The 25,904-nt window shown below is 42.6% G+C and overlaps 2 protein-coding genes across 20 annotated transcripts; one reads left to right on the forward strand and one right to left on the reverse strand.

Moving 5' to 3' along the window:
- Positions 1 to 6,366, forward strand: LOC136016980 (uncharacterized). Its single transcript, XM_065684804.1, has 2 exons — positions 1 to 581; positions 5,947 to 6,366. Exons 1-2 carry the CDS (start codon positions 1 to 3, stop codon positions 6,050 to 6,052), a joined length of 687 nt encoding a protein of 228 aa, XP_065540876.1. The 3' UTR covers positions 6,053 to 6,366.
- Positions 6,313 to 24,845, reverse strand: PTGR2 (prostaglandin reductase 2). Of its 19 annotated transcripts, none has more exons than XM_065684618.1 (12): positions 24,760 to 24,797; positions 22,843 to 22,879; positions 19,070 to 19,138; positions 17,598 to 17,716; positions 15,510 to 15,701; positions 14,717 to 14,887; positions 13,677 to 13,886; positions 12,747 to 12,868; positions 11,544 to 11,631; positions 10,745 to 10,784; positions 9,386 to 9,493; positions 6,313 to 8,824 (listed from the first exon to the last, which is right to left on the reverse strand). In XM_065684618.1, the coding sequence occupies exons 2-11, from the start codon at positions 22,865 to 22,867 to the stop codon at positions 9,429 to 9,431; spliced, it is 1,101 nt and encodes a 366-aa protein (XP_065540690.1). In that variant the 5' UTR covers positions 22,868 to 22,879; positions 24,760 to 24,797; the 3' UTR covers positions 6,313 to 8,824; positions 9,386 to 9,428. The 19 variants fall into 19 exon arrangements, with proteins under 19 accessions (XP_065540690.1, XP_065540695.1, XP_065540692.1 ...); XM_065684619.1 differs by having other exon boundaries at positions 7,998 to 8,077; XM_065684623.1 differs by having other exon boundaries at positions 6,313 to 9,493; positions 22,614 to 22,879; positions 24,760 to 24,807.
- Positions 24,846 to 25,904: the final 1,059 nt, after the last annotated feature.

Below are 25,904 nucleotides of genomic sequence, written 5' to 3' on the forward strand. Positions count from 1 at the left end.
ATGCATCCAAGCGCCCTCTTGGAGGCGCTGCCCGCTCCCACGGCTCTGTGCAGCCCATCGCGAAGCTGCTCTCGGGAAGCGTTTGGAGAGTGCCGAGAAGGTCCCCGCCGTCGCCTCTCTCCTCTGGGACGCCGAGCCGAAGAGCGCGCTGGACGCGGCGTGTGCCTGCGCTCTGCCTTGCCGGGCCCTTCATCCTCTTTGCCCCCGCTTCTGTTCCGCAGGGCCGGAGCTCCCCTGCTGGCTGCCGCTGCCAGCGGCCGCTCTCCTCTTTCTGCGCAGCCACAAGAGCCCCAGCAGCATGAGCGGGGCGTCGGCAGCGAGCCAAAACCCGCCGTGCTGCCGGACAGCGAGGAGCGCGACTTCGTGGAGCCCCCGCGGCTCCTGCTTCTTCTGCAGCTGCTGCTGCAGGCACATCAGGAACTGCTGCTGCTGCTCCTGCTCCGCCTCATACCGCCGCAGGTCGATCCGCGTGATGAGGTCTGGCGGCTCGTTACCCCTGAGCACGTACTGCAGGATGCTCAGCACGGTCAGGATGCGGGCGATGCCCAGAGCCATGGTCTGCAGGAGGAGGGAGAGAAGGGGTAAAGGCAAAGCGCTCAGCAGGGCTGGCCGGGAGGGACATGGTGGCTGGCACAGCGGGGCAGGAGATGCAGGGGCCGAGCGACGGCTGTGACAGGGCACGAGGGAGCTGGCAGGCAGCAAGGGAAAGGCTGCTGAGCGCTGCCCCATGGGGGCACGTCCTCACAGCCCCCTCGTGCGCTCCTCGTGGCTGCCAGCCCCGGCGCGGCCCCTCTGCGCCCAGCCCTGAAGGCAGCATTATCCCTGCCCAAGGAGCTCCATGCGGTGCCTGCACCCTCGCCCCGGCCTTTGAGAGCCCTCCATGGCCCAGCACTCGTGCCAAGGCCCTCATCCAGCCTCGCCTTCCCCCCGCCCGCCCCAATCACCGCCCTCCCGAGCTATACTGCAGGGGCAGTGCCGCTGCTGCTAGTGCCTTACGGCACCCCCTGGGACGCCATAGGCACCACAGCCCCATGGCAACACCCGCTCTGACGGCCACGGCCAACGCGTGGCTCTCCGGCCCCTGCAGCGGGGAAATACCGCCCCCCCGTGGCAGGACGGAGCTGCCAGGGCCCCTGAGCCTCCCCAGAAAGAGCGGCCGCCGTGGCGCAAGGGCGTCCCTGGCCTGCACGGGGAGCTCCACGCCCCCCGGGGCCCTTCAGTCGGCCTCCTGTCTGCCTGCACGGCACCCACAGCAGCAGCCTTGAGGAGCCTGTGGGCAGCAGCTCTTGGTCACGCTTTCCCACCTGTGCATGTAGCACGCACACTCCTGCCACTCCCAGCTGTGCTGGAGAATTACGTAGCGGCGCAGCGCCCAGAGGCTTGTGACAGCCCAGCCTGATGTGCAATCGGGCGGCCCTTTATCAGAAGAGTTATGGAGGCTGAGACAAGGAGGCACAAAAGCACAATGCAGTCAGTTCTAAGTAACGTAAGTTTGATGGCTTTGTAATGGAAAAGAACTGCGGTGCTTGAAGGTGGTTGACATAGTTTTGATACTTGGAATAAAGGGTTAACACTGTGCCTGCTTGCTTAAGCAATGGCTGTGCTTCGTGAAGGAGAAGTTTAGGAGTCAAAGTTGCTAGAACGGTGAAGCAGAATTGTAGGAGTTACAGCTTCTAGGCAGAATTGTAGTAGGTAAGATTCATAGCTTAATATTTAAGACATTCTTATTTAAACAGTATTTTTAGAAACAAAAGAAACAAAAGATAGCCAGAGTAACAAAATTTGCAACCTTGACAAGTTTCTGCTTTAAGATACATAAAACCGGCTTTTACGAAACCTGAGGTTTGGATAGGAGCCAAAACCCCATTGAGTCTGTGACGAAGAGGAACTAGAGGCCTTCATCCTCACAACTTCCTAACGACCACCACCGTGAGGCACTGCGCAGGCGCACCAACGGGTCAAATGCCAGGAAACTAATTATAATACTAGTCGGGAATAGGTTTTGCATATGTATTAGGCGTGAAGCAATCTCCTGTTTAGATGATCATTATATGTGATATAAACGAACTGAGTGGCAAAGAAAAGGTGTGCACGCTTTTGGAGGAGCGATCCCCATGCGCCTCAGCGCTGAATAAAGCATACCTGCTTCACAACTCTAACGAGTTGTGGAGTCAACCCACGTATCAGTTTCAGGTCCTTAGGACCTTAGTACAGAAAGTGTATGAAAAGCAGAAGAGAAAAACCAGACCTGGGGATGGGGAGTATCTGGGACTAGCAGGTGTCCAGGATGGGCAGAAGTTACAAAGATGGTTGGGAGAAGTAAACGACCCTTGAAGACCACCATCACATGTTTTGTATGCATGTGGGAGAGTTTCTGGAAAATGGTGTCATTCATGTGTAGCCTCATATATAAGGATGGCCTGTATAGCGATACGGGGACACACGTTAGGAGGAGCTATTCCCCGTGTCTCCCAGTGCCGCATTAAAGAATAGCTGCTTGTCAACTTGAAACTCTGTTGGCGAGTTTGTTCCTGGAGTTTTCTCCGAATCAGGGACAAGTATAACAATACAGTGGCCTTTCCAAGCTGTTCATTAGCAGGAAAAAAAATAAGAGCTACATGAAGCTGGGGCTGTTCAGCCTGGAGAAGAGAAGGCTGTGTGGAGACCTCATAGCAGCCTTCCAGTGTCTGAAGGGGGCCTATAGGGATGCTGGGGAGGGACTCTTTGTCAGGGACTGTAGTGACAGGACAAGGGGTAACGGGTTAAAACTTAAACAGGGGAAGTTTAGATTGGATATAAGGAAGAAGTTCTTTCCTGTTAGGGTGGTGAGACACTGGAATGGGTTGCCCAGGGAGGTTGTGAGTGCTCCATCCCTGGCGGTGTTCAAGGCCAGGTTGGATGAAGCCTTGTGTGGGATGGTTTAGTGTGAGGTGTCCCTGCCCATGGCAGGGGGGTTGGAACTAGATGATCTTGAGGTCCTTTCCAACCCTAACTAGTCTAAGATTCTATGATTCTATGAAGTGAGCGAAGCAATTGGCAGATGGTGAAACCAGACTGGTGAAGTGCTTCACACACTGCTAGCCGCCATCAGTGTGATCTGTGACAAATCAATCCTTCATAGCATAAATGCTTTGATTACAACGCTCTGCAGGGTTTGTTGTTTGGGTTTGTTGCATTGAGGAGCTCCTTTAAAGTACTTAATTCCCATTTGAAATGACCCTAAAAGGACACTGGAAATTATTATTTGGAAAGTGAAGTATCTTTCAAATATATTTTGTTCTTTTTAAAAAACAGGCTCTTACAAAAAGTACTTCATGCTGCTGTTTGCTTATGAAGGAATTCGCGTGTTCAACAGTGAATTACATCCAAGATACTGTGAAATGTGTAACAAACTAGAAAAAGAAGTTTCTTTTGCGTGCATATATCCTCAGTGCTGTGAGGGCTGAGCACAACTTGCAGAGGGAAGTTCCCAAGGGACTACCATTGGCATGCATAATTTCCTATAGCTGTAATCAGGGAAGGCCTGTCCAATCCCTATAAAGAGATCTTGGCACTCAGTGTAATGGAAAATGCAAGGATAGCAGAGAGAGGCTTTTTCCACGTGCTTTTCCTACTGTCTCTGTAGCATACTAAAAAAAATAAGAATACTACAAAAAACGCCAACCCCCTAAAAAACCCAACCGAAGCTCAAACAGTTCAATAGTTCAAAGAGCACGAACCCCTTTTCTGGAGCAGCAGAGGCTGAGAGGCTGCTACCTGCAGGGCGCTTAAGGCTCACCGGGTCTGCGTGGCCTGGGGACATGGAACAGGCTGTTCCAGTCTGAAACACTCACTGCTGCCAAAAAGCGAGATTACTCTGGGGAGTGGGACACAAAGGCAGCTCCATCCTGGCTTTAAAGCACCAGTAGACAGTGTCCTGCCCTCCCTCTGTCGCACCCAGAACCAGGCAGAAGTCCAACCATGCTGGCTTCTGCCCATCCTGCTCCCATCGGAGCCTGATCCTTGGCCTTTTGCTTTCCCTTCCCACACTCCCTGCTTGGGAGGCAAAGGAAAGCACGCAGGGGCTGATAGGGAGAGGAAGGCTCCTTCCTTCGGCAGAGCAGAGAGTGAGCAAAGGTCGCAGAGATGCGGACCCATAGCCCCATAAACTCACTGCCTCACCCTTTGCCCTTCAACAGTCTCCTCTAAACATAAATTGCACCTCCCTCTTCTTGCATAAACACTGCTTTGCTACTTCACACTACCAGTTTTCTTTCAGCACTGTTGAAACCCTTTTACCACCTCTCTGCCCAAAGTAGAGTGCTGTGGCAGAACTGATTTTTGCTATCTAAGGTATCCATCTTTCTGATTGCAAAATTCTGATTGCAAAATGTGTTCCTGTGGCTAAAAAGTCAACTAATTTCTGCTTCTTTCTGGGCTTTTTCTGAAGGAGTTCCCATTTGTGTCTCATAAAGTGTTTTCTTAGTTAGAAACTTATTCCAGCTGCTGTTACTCCTTATTGCACGATAATGCCATCTGCCCAGGATCTTCTTTCATCCCCTGGCAGTCTTTTTATGTATTGCATGAACATTTGCTACTGTGAAGAGAACTCAGTGAAGACAAAGGAGCATAGCAATAGAGGAGACCAATGTTAGGAACAAAAGGACCAAGTAATCCTGCATCTGCTTCTTCCACAATCAGTGCATTAAAATATAGAGATGAAGCTATTTGAAAGGCATCTGCCTTCACTTGCTTCACTTCTCTAACAAGAGCTACTATAAACTACAGTAAGATACACTTATGTCTGGGCTGGCAAGCTCTTTTCGTGCTATTGCTGCCATTGTCCATTAAATGCTGACACTAAGCTACATGGCCTAGCATTAAACTACTAATAGGTGTCCCTATGGAAGAGCATTTCTTCTGATCATCAAGTAAGAAGCCAACAAGGGGGACAAGAAACATGATGATCTAAAGAAATTAAGGAAAAGGGGAGAAAACAGAGGGTAAGAAAGCAGAAGGGAAGAAAATGAAATACAGGGCAGTCAACAGCAACTCTTCAAGGTGCAAAGGGAAAAGGGACGGAAATGAGAGTGCACAAAACTTTAGCAAATTCAAACAAGCATGAGATTGGCCCAGAGGAAAGTAAGAAAGGTCTGTCTGCCCAATACTGATGAAGTTTTATTACCCTTTGCAACAAGAAATGCTTATGTGTAGCTGAACTTCTAGTATCTTACTATGTTCACACAACTGGTACTTTGAATTCATGCCTGCCCTTACTTAAGATCTTATAAAAGATCACTCACCTTGCCTGTAAAGTAAAGCTTCACGGGACAAAGGCTGGTGCTTCTGCGGCCAGTGCCTATCTACAACATCCAAAGCCTCTCAGATTTTTGCTACCAGTTACTTGTCACCCTTTGTTAAATGAGACCTCTCCTATAGTGCAAAACAGACAATTGCTGAAGAGCCACACCATAACAATAATTAAGACAAGGTGAACAAAAAAATGATGGTTTAATATTTTTATAACTGTGGCACTTGGCTTAAAGCATTTTGTCCCTTTGATTTTTATTTATTCTTGGGAGGCAACATGAGCCAGGATTCACAAGTAAAGAAATGCTTCGGTGAGAACCCTAAAGGTTGTGAGTGCAGAAAGCTTTACTCTGATTGTTTACATCTTCATTTTCTTTTTTCCCCTCAAGCCATTTAACTAATGCTGATAGAACCTCTACTGCCCTTCCCAGCCCACCTGACTACAGGAATGCTGCTGCAATCAAGCTGCCTTTCTAATGATAAAGAATCAGTACCTCAGTATGATCTCACTCTGGACCACCCCTCATACCATCTCACGCTGGATCACCCCTCACATCATCAGCTCTTCATAGGCTTACAACTTGTGTGACTTACTAAACAATTGCTGTAAAAATAACAGTGCTGGGAATTTTATAATTGTACCATATTTTGTTTCAGTTGTGAAAAATCACCTCCTCAAGGACTGTCATTCCTGGAAGGTGCATCACCTCACAGTGCAGAGATGAGCTCACTCTGGAACAGCTCTTCAGCAAATATTGTTTGAAAGTACAAAACCTGTATGTGGACAAACACATGCAACTCCGGAAACCTACCAGACTGAGGCCCTCATACATGATATGAAAGAAAAACAACGTTTTAACACCTTTCTAGTATGGTTATTGTTATGATTGCTTTCTTGCATTCATCCAACACAAACTCACCACAGTTCATAACTGAAGTCTCTTTTGAGATAATCAGCTCGCAGTGGATACTACCCTATGATATACTTCTGTTAGCGTAAGAATAAACACATAACCACCGGAATGGTTATATGAGGTGCTTTATTGCAGTGCTGGGAAACCAGGGGCACGCGCCCAAATCTGGCTTCGACCTCGTCACATCGCGTTCGCAATTTATACACTAAAAATCTCGTAACTAATACATATTCAACACGGATTACATCATTAACTAATACATAGGCCTCAAGGGTTACCACATCAGTCTATTATGACATCAGCCTCTTCTGCTCTTGCACAGCCCCCTCTGGTGGTCGCACTGATGAAGTAAGAAGTCTTCCTCGCTCTGTCCTTTTCACCTTTCTGTTCTTTGGATATATCCCAACCATTGTGTGGACACCAGCATTCTCTTATCCTCACTTGACTACCCTTGGTGTGTCCATAATTTCTGCTTCGATAGACTTCACAATACTTTCTTAAATCCACCCACATACCCTTCACCATATATGGTTATGTTAGCTCTTGCCACCAAACCTACCATTGTTAACATTGGTTACTGAATAATTATGGTACAAAACTACAAACAATACTGCAAAATTACAGTATTTCCAAAACCACACTATTGATTTATAAATTTTTCAAATATAATCATTTCTACTATTTATATAGTTATCATAAAAATTTCGCCCCTTTTTCTAACACTTCCTTCCAAGCAGGCTGGAATAAAACAGAACAGTCCCCAGTTTTTAGAAGGCATTTTTCTCAAAACAGGCTGTTGAAACTGAAATAAAATTGATAGATTGAAGAAAGCCAATTACGGGGAAATGCCTCTTACAGGACATTAAAACTTGTGTGTGGGAAGAGGTTAGCCTTCGAGGCTGTGAGAAAATACAAAACCACCCTGGTGACACCATGCCCCAAGAAGCGCCAGATGTATTTATGTACAATTAGACACACACACACACAAATTCAGCAGAGGATTTTCTATTACCAAATTAAAACTGGTACTATTTCAGCTCAGCCGCAGCACTAGTAATAATCTCATTTGCCAAAATACTCTTGTATGGGTAACAATTTCCAGAAGCAGTAGCGGCAGAGCATCAGGTTAAGACCAGGTTTACTGTGGCTGGTCAGGTACCTGGAGTGGGCTGTTTTCTGTTGTGTTTACGTATTTGCTTTAGGAATGAACTGTAAGGACAAGGATGTTTATTCAGGAAGATTAAATGTCTTGAAGTGCATTAAGGCTCTTCTGCTGCCTGGCAGAAGCTGAATGCAGAATACAGGGTGCACAGGGATGCATAGGTGATGCTGAATATTTCTATCGGGCATATGCATGTTGGAGGGAAGAAGGAAAGGGGACAATAAGACATGTCACCACAGCCAGCACACTCCTTAGTCATATTCCCATCAGCTCCCTTTCCATTAACTCCAGCTGAGATGACAGGAATCCAAGTTTGGAAACAATGCTCAGAATCACTGCATGTCCTTCTGCCTCCTATTTTAACATACATCCAAATTCTCAAGCCTTACAAGCCTGCTTAACTTTCCCAACAGAATTACCATCTATAAACAGTCACAGCTTTCCTATCTTCATTTGCCAACTATGATCATACTGATTGCAAAAAATTTTGTCTTCTAATCCCAGTGCAAGACTTACCAATGCTGCTTTAGTTAGTTATGCTGATGCTGGATTCACAATCTAGCTGAAAGTGAACCAGACACTAGTTTTGTAGTTGAAAAAAGCATACTGGAAGATTTATATAATCTAATTCTATAATGCAGGTGTCTTTCTCTTCCTCAAAGTTTATGGCATCCATCACTGCATGCTTCCTTCTTACAGAACAGCTTCAGCACTAGGAAATGAATGGACTGGTTTTCATACTGTTTACAATCATATTAGGCAATTCTGATACTTCCCTTACTTTCAAGAGCACACAAAATGATTTATAATGCCCATTTTTTTGCATAGTGTTTCCTTCCTAGTCCTTGGATTCCATTTAGTTTGTCCTAGGTGACTCTTGCAGATCTAGATAATCCATTCTCTGGACAGTAGGGCTGAACCTGCTGTATGGCAACACTTCCCTTAAAGGCAAATGAATTAAAATAAAAACCAAAGGCTTGTAAATCAGAATGTGTCAGGAACAATCCCAGTTCTCTAAATCAATATGTGCTAATGTCTCTGAACGTACACAGTAGTGGAATTCTCATGTCTTTAGAAAAGGGAACAGATAATTATCTTATCCATTGCTTTTGAAGATACAATCTTGTCAGTTCCATTTGCTAGTCAGACTTGGAAATAGGGACTCATTTTTTCCAGTTTCTCCATTGAGATGGTAAAAGAGCATTGTTAGACCAAAAATTCAGAGCCAAGATAAGTTACTGAGGGAACAGAAAATCGTCTGCGAAGTTTTCCTCCCTCATCAGGCAGCATGTTTTGAGATTCTCTTTCTGTCACCTTGGAGAGGTATAAACCCCAGAAAAAACAGAGTAATTGGGGAGATTACCATAAAAATAAGATACCGTAGGATTTGGAACTCAACCTCTCTCCGATGAAAGTCAGCATGCAGATGGAATTGTAAATGAATTAGGTTTCAAATGCTCTGAAAATAGGGGATATAATGATACAGAGAAATGGACAAGACACATCAATGGAAATTTGCCAAAATGGAAATACCTTTGTTATTAGAGACCCTGTATTCCAGAAATGGAATTTTTCATTGCAATTATTTGTAAAAATGGGAACAGTTAAATTCTAAAATGATTAACCAGATTGATTGGACTGTCAGGGAATTTACACTAGTACATTAAAAACTCCTAGAGAAGTTCTTGGCCACTGAGACAAACTGCACAGTAATGGTGCTCATCTCTGCTGGTAAATTCTTCTAACACCCAAAATTAGGTGGCTGCATAGATCCTGCTTATTGGAAATGGCTCCCAGTGTGTTCCAACTTTCAAACCATAGCCAATGAAATATGTGCATGTGTGCTAGCTGGCAGCTCTCGAAGTGTCAAAGACTGTATTACTTGTTTCTAGTATAAATCATTGCATTTCTGTTTCCAGTTCTATTTAGTTTATTGGCATCCCAGAATCTCTGCTTTCAGTACATACACAACAACTTAATGGCTTATTTAAGAAAATAGTATAAGTAAAAAGTTGCTCACTGTTAGAGATAGAATCCAATTATTTTTCCCAAAGGAATGACTTTCACTTAGAAACTGAGACAATCTGTTTTCCAATATTGCCTCCGCTCATCATGGACTGGAAAGCAGCTTCAACAGAAATAATGAAATCAGTTAATGCCAAGCAAAATGTGCCAAGTGACTTTTAAAAAAGATTAAAGAAAAGGTAGAAGCTAACGTGTGAAACAGCTGCCCAGAAAAGACAGATCACGTCTTGGATCTAAACATATTTATCCCTAATGACATGCTACATTAAGAAGAAGGAAAAAAGCTAATCTCTAATAAACTGCTAAGGGCAGTCTTGTATAATAACTAAAAACCCTGACTGGCAAGCAACTGTTTAGCCCTATACAAATGAACCATTAAATTTTCTGCTTTTATGATATGCCATGCAAACACCAAACAAAAGACAAAGCATGACTGGAGACCCCATAAATGCTGTGGGTTTGACAAACTCTTGTGAAAGAAAAATGTTTATAAACATTCTGTGTGGTACAATAAATGGGAGAAGCTGGTGCAAAAGAATAAATCTTGGAGTAAACAAAATATGAAGTATGACTGCTGTATTTGATGAAATTCCATCAAAATACACATGTATACCAGTAAGTAACACTAGAATAAATTTACATTTGTAAGATTTGGCTATTGCTTAATTGTACTGGCTTCCAAGCTGGTGGGACTAAAGACTTAACTCGATCAAACCATACTCTCCCATGTTACTTGCAAGGGAAGCATTCTTACAGCATATCTGGAATCAACTGGCTCTCTCGCTGTCTCACTGCAGTCACAAGACCCTCTTCATTTTTAGATTTTCTTTGTTACAGATTTTTTGAACAGGCTACAGGCCATTTTGTTCCTCTAAAAGAAATTATTTTTCACTTTATTTAGCAGTCTGTCATGTTCTCCCCTTTCTTGTGTGTACTTTTTATTATCAAATCCATTAACAAGCACTGTTAGGTATTGACTTTTTAAAAAGTGTGAGTTCAAAGTTTCCAAAATACCATTTTCTTAGTCATAAGAAATGGGCAGCACTTTAAATCTGTAAGATCAACATGATATCATCAGCTAAGGTACCAGTTTAAGAGTTAATTCCCCCTGATTGTAAAACAAACAAATCTCAAAATTTATATTAAATTTATTTTTAACATAAAATAATCCTCTCACAGAACATATTTTTACCTTGTGGGGGAAAAAAAAAAGTATTTTATTATAACATTAAAATCACTTTTTAGATAAAATACAAAAACCTGAATTGGCAATTGAAGCAAAGGAGGTAGTTAACTTCTACTGTCATTATATTTAATCAGACTATTACTCTTAGAAAATGGTGTAAAGTCTTACCACCAATGTTTGCTAAGCCTTCTACCATGGTCTCTCTGACCTGTCAATGCAAACAAGTCCTTTTAGCTTTCTTCAAACAAGATTAACACTTTGTAGAAACATGCCATGAAACCACCACAGAAGCTACCAAAATCTGAGGGATTCTCTTGCTGCAATGGGCAGTGTTCTGTTTGGGTCAGGTACTTTCGTCAAGAGAGGAGTGAACACTTTCTGATTTAATTCTTCAGTCAGAACATCCCTACCCCTGCAAAAATGTAGTGTCTCAGGATTTCCCGAGGAAAAGTTACCGATTTACTGATTACTGAAGAATGAAATGTTATCATTTACCTATTACGAAGAATCAAAACCCAGTTCAGACACACATCATAGGGAACGGATGGATAAAGCATCTACCCATCACAAAATAATAAATAGTGATTATAAAGCCTGAAAGAAAACTTCAGAAAAGATCCCCAAAAGCATTCAGGACTTAACTCATCAGGTATTTGAAAGCAAGTATTCTTGAAGGTCTGATTCTTTACATAAAAAAGCACTTGCACCCTATGCTGAAAGAAAGAATACAGACATCTGCAGCATGTAATTAGAAAAGTCTGTCATACTACAGTCACACCATCCTCAGCAAGCATCTACTACACCAGTGCTATCTAAGAAGCTTTCAATTATACTTACACATCCTTCGGAAAATCTGTTCCAATTCTGAGGCATGGTAAGAGAGCCAGGGACAAAGAAACTGGACTTCTTGTAGTCAGACATTGACCTGAGGAGATCATATCAAAGGCCATGGATTAAAAGTTCTTACCTTCAGTTTACCCTCTTGGATCCACTGACAGAGCTGTAATACACTAGCTTCTTGCTTGTCCATATAGTTCAACACCAAGAACCTTTCCCTGTGAAAAAAAAAAGAATCAGTCTTGATTTAAGAAACCTTGGGTAAGCATATTTTGAACAGCAGTTGAACCTGAAGGGTTATGGGTACTAATTACATCAAGACATAGATCACAGCTTTGCCACCTTGTTGAGACACCTCCCTGCAGTGGGAGCTTCACAGTAACACTGGTCTTAGACAAGTAATTCTGCCCAAGTGTCAAAGAGAAGAGTCCTGCAATTAGATGGTGAATATGAATTAACTCTCAGGCTCCCAAACATTCTGCATAATCTGCTGTTACGTCTGTCTGTAGCGATCAAGAGAAACTGAAATGATCATCAGAAATTATAATTTCTTGTAGCAACATGCTGACTAAGTTCTCCACTGCCTTCTACTATGCATGCTGTATTTTAGTATTTTTATCCATTTTTTAAAAGTACAGGCAAAAATAACAGGGACAAGAAAAGAATTTTTATTAGAAGAGGTCAATCTGTTGCACAGAGACCAAGTGTCCCCCTAACTTTCTGCAATGCAATGAATGAAGTCTCCTAAGACTTCACTCCTAATCTCTACCTTAGCTCCACCTGAACCGTGACAGGAGATTCCAAAATTTCCAGTCATAACTCAGCCCAGTGTTTTACCTGTATATATCTGTCACACCTACAGTCCCATTATCAAATAAAGCCCCAAATATTAAAAAGATAATTTCAATACAATCACTGCATCAGCTGCATCCTTACTTTAGAAATATTTTCTATTCCCTCTGCCTGAACTACTACACTTGGAGAGAAGGCACCCTGAAAAACATCTGAGACCAGAACCACGGCAACACCTTCCCTCATACTGAAGAATCTGTCAGAGACTCCAACGACTAAATCAAGCAACCACAGACAATGCATAACAGACAACTATACTAACATGCAACAACATCCTTTCCCATTTTTATGCTGATACAGATAAAGGTAAGAGAAAGGATTTACTGACATTGTGATTATAGTTCCCTTGTTTAGTATGGCAACATTCTGTTCTGATTACATGTGCCTAGTGTGGATCTACGGGCTTCTGCACATCAGAGTCACAACACGATGTGCACAATCTACCTGAAACCTGGTCACAGGTTCTGGAAGAGAAATGTACCTTGTGATATTCCTTTCTTTCTGTATTTTTTCCATGTCAGGAGACAGAGGAGGAGGATAAGGCACATCTTTGTTATACTGAGAAATCTGTCCACACAGGATGATATGGCTGTTCTGATTCATCTGTTTGGGACAGCACAAAGTGAGAAAAATTACATTTCTCGGTCTCATAAACTAGATTTTCCAGAGATGCAACAGATTATATTACAACATGTTCACATGGGTATCCTTAGTTAGAGCCACATTTCCTAGAAGAGACTGGGAGAACTGCAGGCAGTACAACAATCAAACAGATGAATGCAGGGCAAGAATGGAAAATTAAAAGCTATACAGCCAAATTTATGTAATTTAAAGAGGCATTAAATACAAGGAATTCAACAACTTGTTATCTTACTTTCTGTCCTTTATGTAAGGAGGAGAGGGGTAATAGGACAAAGAAGTTGGATACGGCTGTGATTCAGAGGCTGCCACCAGAGCCTCCCTGCATGAGGCAGAGTAGTTGCCTGTTAACAATGAGGAGGGCTGGTCAAAAGTCTTTATGGAAGCCCAGCAGAGTTGGTTTTTTTGTGCATCCAGAAAATCAAAGCTGACAAAACCCAAGATTACTACACTAACAGACCAGAATTTTAGAAGATTACCAAGTCTCCTGGCCAAAGAACTGAGAAATGACAAGCAGAAATTGTGTTCCTGTTACTATATTGCCAGCCTAATCCAGATGGCAGATTTCAATCTAATTAGATTTCACCTAATCAGATGGCACTGATTTCAAGTATCTGATTTCTCAAGACCAGAATTAGCACCTGGATTAAATCAGTGAAGTGGAAAACCTGCCCTGCTGTATTGCAGGCTGGTCTCTAATATGAATTAACCCAAAGCTGGGCGTGCAGACACTGGAGAGTGACTAGAATAACCTGACAGCTGGTATAATCACCTGACTTATAACTGTATCACTGATGTCTCCACCAACATTGTCAAAGTAAACATCCACACCGCCTGGGCAGAATTCACGTAGCTGCTCTGCCACATTCCCCTTCTTGTAATTAATAGCAGCATCAAATCCCATTTCTTTGACCAAAATAGAGCACTTTTCATCTGTGCCAGCGATCCCCACCACTCTGGAGCAGCCCTCCAGACGGCCAATCTGCAGGTACACAATAAAAACAAAAAACACAAACAAGAAAGAGAAGTGAGAGCAGTCATCTGCATTAAGTTAGAGGGGGTGTTACAGTTCTCCCCCATCCCCCCCATCTCATGTGACACAACTGTCTCTTGTCACTCCCTGCTCGCACCTAGGGAAGGGACAGGTACAGCTGAAATCTGCCAGTGAAACTCAGTGTCTGCAGGAAGTTTAGTCTGTGGCATCACCAGTGACTGGCAGTACTGGAAAGCCAAATATACTAAAAAAATCACCACCTGCGAAGTACCATTATATAGCTAATAAAAGACCAAAAAGATTGGACAATAATTGATTTAAATACATTATGTAGATCTTCATAGACATACACACACACAAACCCACTGCAACAGGTTCTGAAAAGCTGAAGAGGATAAAAGGGCTGTGAATCTCGAAATACAAAGGATGTCATGGAACACAACCCAAAGAAGGGGTTACTACATTTTTTTACTACTATAGAAAAAAAAATTAAAGTTGCCAGTCAACTCAAAGACTGTGTTCAAACAGCAAACCACTATATAAATGTATAGTAAATACATGTATTAATACCATCGACTTTATCTATTGAGAAGTAGTCACTTTCGGCTGTTTCCTCCTACTCCAGTTTCATGAAACGGAAGTTTAACACCTAAAATCTTTCTCAGTGAGAGTGCAAGTCAAACCTGTGGAAGTGGCCTTTGTCATGGAGTTGTACCTACTCACATTTCCAATGATTTTATCCATACTTTTACTAACCAGCATATTTCAAAATATAAACTTGGTAACAGAGTATGCTTGCATGTCTTAAGTTCACCTACCTGGCCGGCCAAAGACCCGCAGGCACCGGCTGCTCCGCTCACCACCATTGTCTGATTTGCACCCACAGCCACATGTCCTTTCTCCTTTATACCCAACAGGGCCGTCAGTCCTGTGATGCCAGCTGCACCGAGGAAGTAGGAAAGGCGTCCATTTACAAGTTGTGGAACGAGCTACAAAACAGAAACACATGGTGGTATTCATTGCTTTTTAAGGTGAGGTTTTGCTGTTTGCTATTTGATTGTCTGAGCATAAAAGACTAATTCAGGGTATTTACCAGGCAAGGTAGGGACAAGCTATCTAGAAATTAGCTCTATCCTTAATAACAACATTCTACAAAATGAAACAAAGATTGTATTTCCAGAGTTTTAGAAGAAGTTTTTAAACAGTCATTCACAAAAACTTAAATTACTGAAGCACCAAAAAGCACTTGGGAATGAAGAGGTTTCAAGCAATGGTGAACTATCCCTGTATTAGCATAAAGGATAAAATAGTACAGTTCAGCAAATACTGCAATTGCAGATCAGTGACAAAGGGTCCTAAAGGAAGGAGTTTATTGTCAAATATACATTCTTAAACTACAATAATTTTATCTTTGACATGAAGATAAGGAAGAAACTGATACAGATTTTGCCACCTGCGAGTTGATCTGCCTTTTGAGAAATAGTTACTGCAATAATGTTAGCTTGATTTTGACTAAAAACTAGTGTCATTAGCCACTATTTATAAAAAAAAAAATTAAAAAATAAAAAAGGTTTAGGAAAAGAAAACAGTTGCATTTACATTTTACATTACCTTTTGTAGCAAGCTTCCATCTAGAATTGCCACTGTCTGCCAGGGCCAATTGAAGGACATTACGAAGTCTCCTTTAGCAAAGTTGTCATGCTTGCTCTCCTCCACAACCCCAATGCCCCCACCATCAGCAACTTCAGACAACTGCCAGGGCAAGAGGTAATCTGAGCCAGTGTCCTCATTCATTCGGCAGCGCTGAAAGACAAGGCTTTAATGAGAGGCTCTGGGGGAACACATGGTTGGTTTGTGAGTTCAAATAAAGGTGGGGCTGAGATACTTATAAAACTTCAAACACAAAGGGCTACTCAGAAGTCTCTCAATAAGCCCCAAACAGTCCTGATCTTTTCTTAGATATCTTTTTCCTCTTGTTTGCTCAGTACAAAAGGAGGATGGATCATTCTGACCTCCTCCAGCAGCCTTACCAAAGCCAACACATTCTATAGATGCTGTCTCAAAGTCAGCCATGTAACTGAAGGCAACTGGCTTGGGTCTGAGGAGAATCCTGTAAATGCCATTCCTTAACTGGATGAATCATAGAAATGTAGGACTGAAAAAAACCCCACCCATGAGTCATTCAGTCCATGTCTATGCACTAAAGAACAGACAAACCTCTTGAACTCTGAAACATTTTCTTTCTATCTTCCCCTGTAGCCTGAGGTTGTACTTCAGGATTCTTGAACTCTTCCTTAATTCCCAAGCTACACCTACTTTCCTGAAATTTAGAGTGTTTCTTTTCTATCTCCATCTATGCAAGGAAGAGATTATCAGAATTTTCTTTATAGCAAAGTTTTACACACCAGCAGACTGGGTCTATCTGCTATTTTCACTTCCATTTCAACCTATAACTCTCCCAAAACACATAATTTCTACAGTTTTACAGAATTAGGCACAAGTGCTGGTTAAGGCTTCATTCACTAATCCTCTTTGTTTCCACTGTTTGTAATGTATTGACACATTTTTGTCCTGCCATCACCCACTTAAGGAGAAAATCCGACTAAACAAAAGTTGTAACAACAAAATAATATTTAACTTGAAACATTTAGGAGTCTAGATTTTTTTTTGCCTGATCATGTCCCTTTCTTGCTTCATCATGAAATATTCTTCCTCCTCTACTCACACTCCCCTCAACTGAAAAGTACTTAATTTTATGGGATGAAAAAAATAAGTTAAAAAATGTATATAAAAAAGGCAAAGTTTAGAAAACCCAGTCTGTCATGATATATCAGGGCTCACAGTCTCTTCCTGGTCCTATTGTAGGCTTACATTTTAGAACTAACAATAGTGCGTGTGTGCCTTTAACACGGTAGAATAGACCAAACTGTTCTAACTTACTAACACACAGAGAGAAAGGAATGTTTGGCTGACAGGGGAAAGAACATCACAGGACTGGTAACAACTAAGGAGACAGTAAATAAGACCAAGGATGACAGCCTTCAAGATAGCAGAGTGGTGCCCAACGCAGAGCAAGACTGGAACAAACAGAAGCAAGGACATACCAACTGCTAACTCAGCACTAGGACCCTGCGAGCGTGCACAAGCGCTGAGGTCACTCAGTAAACACACTGAGGGAGACTGTCAGCAACCACCAGAGATCCCCACTCAGCAAGAAAGGGCATGCTTAATTAGGATGCAAATATTGTAATTAGTTCTTGGGAAAGCTATGAATATGCATGAGTATGCTAAATATATGGCTGTTGTCAGCAAGTAAGGGGTGCACTCACCTTTGCAAAATGATTTGCATGTGCACCCAGCACTGCAGTAAAGAATGCTGCTGTCTAAAACTCCAAACTGAGTCTTAGAGAGTTTCTCCAACCGACTTTTACAGCAACACTATAAAATCATATTCCTATACATATATCATAGGAACATTAATGACTATAACTTGTAACCTGGCTGTGTTCAAGGCCAGGTTGGACAGAGCCTTGGGTGACATGGTCTAAGGTGAGGTGTCCTTGCCCATGGCAGGGGGGTTGGAACTAGATGATCTTAAGGTCCTTTCCAACCCAAACCATTCTTTGATTCTATGACAGGTACAGAGTTGAAAGTATTTTAAAAAACAAATTCTGGCTTAGCTCTAAGTCCATCACCTACCATGTAAGGGTCCACAGAGAGATAAAGGGTTCTAACATGCACTTGTCCCGCTTGGATTGCATCTGCTATTGTACTTTCCTCGAGTCGGAAGTTCTCAGCCACCGGCACACCATTCTTACCTAGTATTATAAAATCAAACAAACAAATCAATATAGAACTTCCCTTAATCAATATGGGAAGGCCTTCTTTTAAGATAGCCCTTTCTGGAGTAAGTTAGGCTACTACTAGGTATAAAACAGGCCAACTTTCAGATTCTGTGTTACAGACTACAATTTAAATGGATGCATCGCCACTACCCAAACTGAAGACACACTGGTCTGTCAGCTAACGCTTGCCTGGGCCAGTAGCAGGCACTTGCCCTGACTGACAGTTGGCTGTTCCCCTTCTCAAAAAATGATTCTGTATACCCTATGCGTTCAAAAGCCCCTAACTTTCAAAACAAAGACACGCACTGGGACTTCTCTCACGTAACAAAACCATTGTGTGCTATTCTGCCAGTAACAAATGACCATAAATTTTAATCAGGTTGAGTTTTAAACTCTCACTCTTTCAGTCTTTTGACTCAGTGAGATTGGGGAAATACAGACCATTGTCACTGCACATGCATATGCTGCAAGAGCACCCCTCTGCAGCTACAGACAGACCTCCTTAAATGAAAGCTTCCCAGAACCTATGATACACATGCCAAGAGACCCAGAACTGGAGGCTTCATCTTCAGGTGGGTGCCACATGCACCAGATCAGACAGACTGACAGCTGGAACCACCAGCACTAAAAGGAAAGAGCCAGATGTCTATGTGTGTTTTAAATCAGTGGGTGACTCCAGCACTCTATTGCTGTAACATTTGATTTGCACAAAGAAAGACTTATTTGCAGGTCACACAATTGTTCTTATCCTCTCAGGACTTATTTGGCATTGAGCAGTATACAACACTCCCCCCAAAACTTAATGCACACCTTTGGGTCTTCTACAGACAATTTATAAACTCACTATTCAAAACGTTGTGCTTACACGTAACAAGGCAAATATGTAAGTAAAGAAGTAAACAAATCCTCAAAAGTGTAAATTTAAAAACCAAACACTCTGACACATGGGAGGAATAAAATATTCAGTATTTACTATAAGGAAGCAAAAATTAACAGTAACAAAATACTTTAAGTTATCTCTTAAAATGCAGGATGAACAAATATCAGAACTAAAAAGCAATGCTTGCTAATCGCTCTTCACTTTGAGTCCCTACACTTAGGCTTTTCTCCTATATTATGCATTAAACCCTTTTTTCTCATCTGAGAGAACATCGGTATACACAGACCAAATAAATACAGCTCACAATAAACTTTACTTACTGCTGCCTGCAATATTAAGATACATAAATGTCAGTATCTTAAGTTAGTGTCTGTTTCTACCCTCCCCATTTTGCATTAGACAACCATAACAAACACATTGCTCCATTGCTTGAGAGAAATACATACCGGGGCGTGAATTCAGCACTACTCTCTGTATAATCATCTCTGCTTTTGCAGCAATTCCACACTGGATTTCTACAAAGGAAAACACTGTCTGAAGGACTGAAACACAAGTTTTCTTGAAACAGGATATGAAGCAAAGTACTTCGTAATTTGGAAACTGGGGATCAAATATGGGCCTTGACAACTTCAGCATCTACACCCAAGAATCATATAAAACAACCTCAAATGTAAAACAAACAAACTTGTGAATAAAGAGTTTCCCTGTTTATCTCGTTAAACCCATGATTTTATACAGTGTCACAGTAGCACCTTCTGGAAAGACTGAGAATTCTAATGTACTGTGCTCCTTGTAAGATCATCACCACCCAGAGCACGTTTTAAGAGATGGGTTTGGTTTGTTTTCCTGTGCTGTTTCCACCTTGAAGATATGGATTCAGCTTTGCACGCAGAGGTCAGGTGCAAATAAAAGGCATGCACACATGCCAGTAACAGCAGTATGCAGGTATATGATAAAAAGAGATTGTTGTGTTTAAGATGCTTCACATGAAATAGCAGGGCTTTCTATTAGCAGCACGTTTTCTCTTAAGAAATGATCTGGCCCAAGGTGAGAAAGAAATAGATCATCGTTTCAACTGTTTTACTGAAAAATTTCTCCTTGAATTTCAACAGTTTAAAAGAGAACTATAAATCTGTGTTCTTGCAACTGCGAGATGCAAATGTGACTAACAGGGAATGAAACTGATTTAGCAGGAGACAAATCATGCTTTTACATGCTTCCAGAGCTAATACAAAATTAAATATTCTTACTATTCTCAGCTGAGTGCCAAAAATAACCAACCATCCCAAGAACAATGGGCATTAAGGAATGAAACATCATAGCTGATGCCTTTGTCAATGTTTAATTTGCTGACAAGAAGAGCAAATTGGAGTGAAGCTAAACAGATGAGCTTAGAAAGAGTACACCACCACACTTATCCAACATCTCTACTATTTGAACACTGCAAAATACAGAACCTTCCACCTGTACTTTTATAGTGGTTGCATTACAGCACTTGGGAATACAGCCTGGAGTGCTGAAAACTATAATTAAAAAGTTATCAGGATAAGATGGGCCTTTCCCTCTCCTCTAAAACCTCCAAGTGACTCAAAGCAAAAGTATATTGGTCATAAACCAGATAAAGGTTTGGCATTTGCTTGTGTTTGTACTTGAAAAGCTAGTTAGTAAGCAAAAATTATTCCAGGGTTAGTTTCTTTTCAGTATTTCAACACCCAAGGGTGCTACAAGAAAAAAAACACAACAAGCAAACCACAAGAAATGAATCTCATATGTGTTCTTACAGCATCACATCAATAAAAATTAAGTGACCTGCACAATTCTTTGGACAGAAAAATGCAGGACATCAATCTACAACAAAAGGAAAAAACCCTACACTTTGATCAACTTACTCGCTATTGTTTAAAACAAAAAATGAGCATTGAAAACACAGGGGTTAATAGAGAAATAAAAAACAATTTTTATACCCACACAGCTAATAGAATCTCTGGAATAAATATACTCATGTAAAACCCTAACAGAAAGGACGACGTAAAATTAACTTTGGCAGATGCTGTGTTCAGCATTGTACTTGGCTATCGACTTCCTGTGGAATCATGGGCACATCACTTTGTACTTCTTTTATAAAACACTTTTCAGAACAAAACTCCAAATTCCTCCAGACAACATCTGCCTAACAAAATTACATTCAAGTGGTACAGTTGATATCCCCAGAGCAATTGCCTTAGCATTTTATACTGTCAGATGTGCCCAGCGCAATTTAAAAGGCCCCCCATACTCTAGTAAACAATTTGTGCACATATAGAACTTGGCTGAAATTCATAACCTCTAATTAAACTGCTCTGGGCAGAAATAATGAGTTAAGAATGCAGTGTATATAAACCAACAGTGAATTGAGAGCTCACATGAAGTCTGGACAAATCACTCCTCGATATACTACTCACTTGCATTTCAAATCTATCCGTGGTATTAAGGGTTTGATCCACTGTTTATAAACCACGTAGAGAAGGCAGAACTGCTGTGCAGCTCATGCCTTACAGAAAGGGCCACTGTCAAAACTGCTGACTCAGTTTTCTTATCCTGAAACTTAACACATAGAATTATAGAATCATAGAATAGTTACGGTTGGAAAGGACCTCAAGATCATCTAGTTCCAACTCCCCTGCCATGGGCAGGGACACCTCACACTCAACCATGTCATCCAACGTTCTGTCCAACCTGGCCTTGAACACTGCCAGGGATGGAGCACTCACAACCTCCCTCGGCAACCCATTCCAATGCCTCACCACCCTTACAGTAAAGAACTTCTTCCTTATATCCAATCTAAACTTCCTCTTTTGAAGTTTTAACCCATTACCCCTTGTCCTCTCACTACAGTCCCTAACAAAGAGTCCCTCCCCAGCATCCTTCTAGGCCCCCTTCAGATACTGGAAGGCTGCTATGAGGTCTCCACACAGCCTTCTCTTCTCCAGGCTGAACAGCCCCAACTTTCTCAGCCTGTCTTCATAGAGGAGGTGCTCCAGTCCCCTGATCATCCTCATGACCTTCCTCTGGACTTTTTCCAACAGTTCCATATCCTTTTTATGTTGAGGACATACAAAAACCCAATCTGAACAAGACATGATGAAACGCGATTTTATTGTGCCTAAGGCATACTTGAAATACCTGCTTTCTATCACAGTACAGAAAAAAGAAAAAAAAAAATTATTTATAGAGAAAAGCCAAAGATATTAACATACTAAAAGAAAGAAAAGACAATACAGAGCAGCGTAGAAAGTTAAGACTGGAAAAAGTATACAATATAAATTCAGATTACTTCTCTGAATGCCTGCCACTCTGAGGGAACAAAAACTCTGTTGATTTCCCAGGCCATTTTCACAGCTTTTGGCTGAAAAGCCTGTGTACGATTTCAACTTGAGGATCTTCCAGATACTGTGAGTGGGTGGACAGAAAGCATGGCTGGCAAGCAAACTGTCGCTCATTCTATGACAGCTGTCACAGTAAAGTACAGCACTGCAGAAGGACATGTACTTCTAAATATGACTACACTTACTGTACGGTGGAAATCAGTAACAACATTACACAAGGAAATGGTCACTCTAATAACATAGTAATTAAACTTTAATCAAACTTTCCTCACATTATAAACAACATGTAAGTGGCTAAAGAAAATAAGTAGAGACACCACCTTTTAGTACCATACACAGAGGAAAGGTTTTGGAGAAAGAGATGTTTTAAAAGTGAAATCAAGGGGGTTGCATCACATACATAATCTTTTTCAATATATCTGTAATGCCTGGGTGAAGGATGATTTTGACTATTTTTTTTAAAGACTAAGAGGAAGCAACACACATTGCTGGTTTTCAGCTTTTAATCTGAGTTTACTCCTTAAATCAAATGGAGTAAAAAGTTTCAACATCATCATTCTATGCCAAGATCACCTGACCCACCCTCTTAGTGCAGCAGGAGCATTAAGCACTGCAAGAACAGTACCTTTGGGGGAGTGTCAGGCATGGTTTAGTCCAGTTTTATTCTTCACTCTGTCTCCCCTTGCCTCTTCCTCCTTTTGCAGGGACATACGACAACTGCTTTTAAATACATCCAACAAATTCCTTAGTGCTAAAAAGCCCAATTTGCTTGTCCTGGTTGCTAAAATTTCTTGTTTCTGAGACTGCCCATAAGCCAGTTTTCAGGCACATACATTTTTGCCAAAACAATTCACCTGCTTCCAAGTTGTTAGAGCCCATGTCAGGCACAGCCTAGAGAAGAAAAAAAAAAAAAAAAAGGAAGAACAGGTTGTATATCTCTTCTGTATCAGGCTTATGCAGCATGGAGGAAGAAGGCAGTCAGTCTAAGCAGAGAACAAGCAATACTGGAAGTCTTTTGAAACTGGGGTCTCAAAATGGCTGGAACAAGGATACTCAGAGGAAACTCAAAGAAATTTCAAGGACAATGACTCTGAATGAGAAACATGCAGGAAGGAAAGAGGGAATGGACTGGCACTAAGAATCAGAACAGAAACATGTGGCAAGAGTAACAACTGAAGGGCCAGTAAAGCATAGAAGAGAAAAACAAAATGGGGAGAACTGGAGAAACTGTGAATTACAAAAGTGACTGAACCAAGCAAACTGAGATAGGAATGGCTGGGCAAAAGGCAAAAAAAAAAACCCAGTAACTGTAACTGTCAAGTTCAGATGAATGGAAATGGAATGGAAATAGAACTGAATGTAATGGATTAGGCACCAAAGTCTCCACCACACCCCTCAGGAGCTCTACATTTGCAAACTCAAGTTTCCAAAACGTAAAAGCCAGAATCAAAACTGACTGTCCTGAATGGAGAAAAACAAATGCCATAAAGAGAGAAGTACTTTCATGAACTGAACTAAAAAATCCAGATTTCCTAATGTTTCACATCTCATCACTGAATTCTCTGGTGTGAAGCTCCTCCACAGTGCTTTCTCCTTGTGGATTCTCTTGACACACTGTCAGGGTTGTGGGCAGGCTGCAGTCCTTCCCCCAAGAAAGAAACAGGTGAAAAAGGAAGATTGACAAGAGCAGTAGCATCTTGATCTGGCCATCACTTTTTGGTTTTTTTAACAAGAAGCCTAATATCTTTGAGCTTTTTATCAAATTTAACTGACATACAGAGCAAAAGCAAGTACACACACTCATATCTACACCCAACTGTATAAATGTTACTTTTTTCTGATCCAGGTGTCAAAAAAGCTGAAAGCTTTCAGATACCACCTCTTGGGCATTATTCTCTTTTTAATAAATAGTTGCATTGTATGAAAATTGTTTAAAAATACCAAAACATTATTTTTTTTTCTTAGAATTTCAAGTCAGGAATGAACACAAGGTGGCAGATTGCTCCCAGAAAGGCAGGAGCATCACCTGGTGTGTTTTTCAGAAGCCTGTGATGCAGTATGCAGGCTCCCACGAGAGCAATCCCAGAGTGTACTGATTGTCCACTTTCCTAAGGATGACCAAAGACCCAGTTAGCAATCGCTGCTGTCAGGGTAGAAGCCACTGGATTCTGTCTTGCAGATGATTCAATATTAGTTTCAGAAGCTGCAGACAGAACAACGTAGGAGAGAGAAACCGAGAGAGATCAGTAGTAACAAAGACTGTTGAGTCCTACAAGCAGCAGAACGGCCTGATCAGGGCGCTGAAGGGGCTCCTTTCCTCTGGGCTTCCTCCACCACCCGGGCCACGGCCTGACAGAGAGCCCGGCAAAGTCAGGTCCACGCTCCCGTTCCAGAGGTCAGCAATCCCAGCGGCTCCCTCTTCCCACCCTCAACTCCGTGCCTCGCGCACCCGGCAGCGAGGAGGCGCTAACCCTGAGGAAGAGACTGCTGGGCAGGCGGCCATAGCCCTGTCCCGTCAGGCAGGCATCGGAAAGAGCAACAAAAACACCCCACCCCAAGGCGGAAAGGGGCCGGTTTTACACCTGCCACCGGGGCATGCCCACCTCGAGGGGACGGCGGCGGACCCCTATCCGTTCCGACGTCCCGCTCTGCACAGTCGGCGACACCGCTCCTCTCCCACCACCCCCTGCTCCCAGTGTGGGGTAGGCGGGAGGCCTGGCCCCTCGCCCCACTGCCGCCACGGCCCCCGGCCGCGCGGCGCCCCCACTCACCTTGACGGACGTCTCCAACTCGTCACCTTCCCTCCCCAAAGCCCCGCCTCAGGCCCCCGTGCGCATGCTCGGAGGCCTTAAACAGGGAAGGCGGCTGCCCGCTGTTTAAAGCGGCGATGGCCGTGGCTTGGGTTGTGAGAGGAGCGAAGGGTCGGAGCGGAGTTTGAGTGGCGGGCAGCAGCTCAACTCGGGCTTCCCTTCCCTTTTGTTTCTCCGGTAGCAGGTGCCTGTTTTCCCCGTCCCGTTTCGTAGGCTGCGGCCGGCGGGCTGTGGGCCCGGCGGTGGCGGCTCATGTCCTGAGCGCCAGGAAGAGGCAGCTTATGAGGGGATTTTCCTGACAGAGGAGGGTGACGCTGAGGGATGCTTGTTTCTTGTGTGTTACAGTGGATGAGATTTTGCTAACTGACGTGGTAGAAAGCTGTATTATAGTCATTGTTAAAGCTCCAGCAAAGTGGCTCTTGTGTATGTACGTAGTAAGGAGTCACCTTTACTTGAAGAGCAGGCTGTAGCATGATGAAGAGCTGAAGAGCCAGAGCTTTGCTGCGATGGGGCTTCGGTTCTTGTGCAGCCTGGCTGGATTACTCTGTGTGTACTCGCCCTATGTGGTTGTGACTCACCGTGCTCGAGGGCAAACAGGGCTGTGAAGTGGCCACTGAGTCGGTGGAAATTCCTGCAGAGCTTAGTGACCGCTTGAGACTGGAAAAATTCTCCAGACTAGTGGTTCCGATGACTTTGTACTCTGTGTCTTGCACAAAGACAGGCAAAGCCTTTCTATTGTAGCTTGACCCACAGCACTTTAATACAGCTCTAAGTCAACACTTTATATTTGTACCACAATAATACGCCAAATTTTGCACTTCACATTAGTTGAAATAGCCTTTGGAACTGGGATGGTCTAGGGGAAAAAAGGTATCCCAAGAAGACTTATACCTTGATGCTTTATTCCAGCTTGTATCAGTTGATCTAATGACTGGGTGGGTTGCCAATGTAGCACATGGAAACTAAATCTTCAGGGTTGAAGTTGTCGCCATAGTTTCAAATGGGCATATCTTGTATGGAGAAGGCCTGCATCAAAGTGAATGACTGCTGACTTGCCTCATACTTTGTGCAAGAAAAGAGCAGCACAATTATTAGAGAAATAATTC

The sequence above is a fragment of the Lathamus discolor genome, chromosome 6, assembly GCF_037157495.1.
Source record: "Lathamus discolor isolate bLatDis1 chromosome 6, bLatDis1.hap1, whole genome shotgun sequence".
Lineage (NCBI taxonomy): Eukaryota > Metazoa > Chordata > Aves > Psittaciformes > Psittacidae > Lathamus > Lathamus discolor.

Coding starts and splice junctions, on each gene's coding strand:
- LOC136016980 (XM_065684804.1), top strand. CDS start 1: ATGCATCCAAGCGCCCTCTTGGAGGCGCTGCCCGCTCCCACGGCTCTG. Junction 582..5,946: donor CAGGAGGAGGGAGAGAAGGG/GTAAAGGCAAAG, acceptor ATTTTGTTTCAG/TTGTGAAAAATCACCTCCTC.
- PTGR2 (XM_065684618.1), bottom strand. CDS start 22,867: ATGGGCTCTAACAACTTGGAAGCAG. Junction 17,717..19,069: donor AGTGCTGAATTCACGCCCCG/GTATGTATTTCT, acceptor TTATAATACTAG/GTAAGAATGGTGTGCCGGTG. Junction 12,869..13,676: donor GTGATACAGTTATAAGTCAG/GTGATTATACCA, acceptor TGTCCCAAACAG/ATGAATCAGAACAGCCATAT.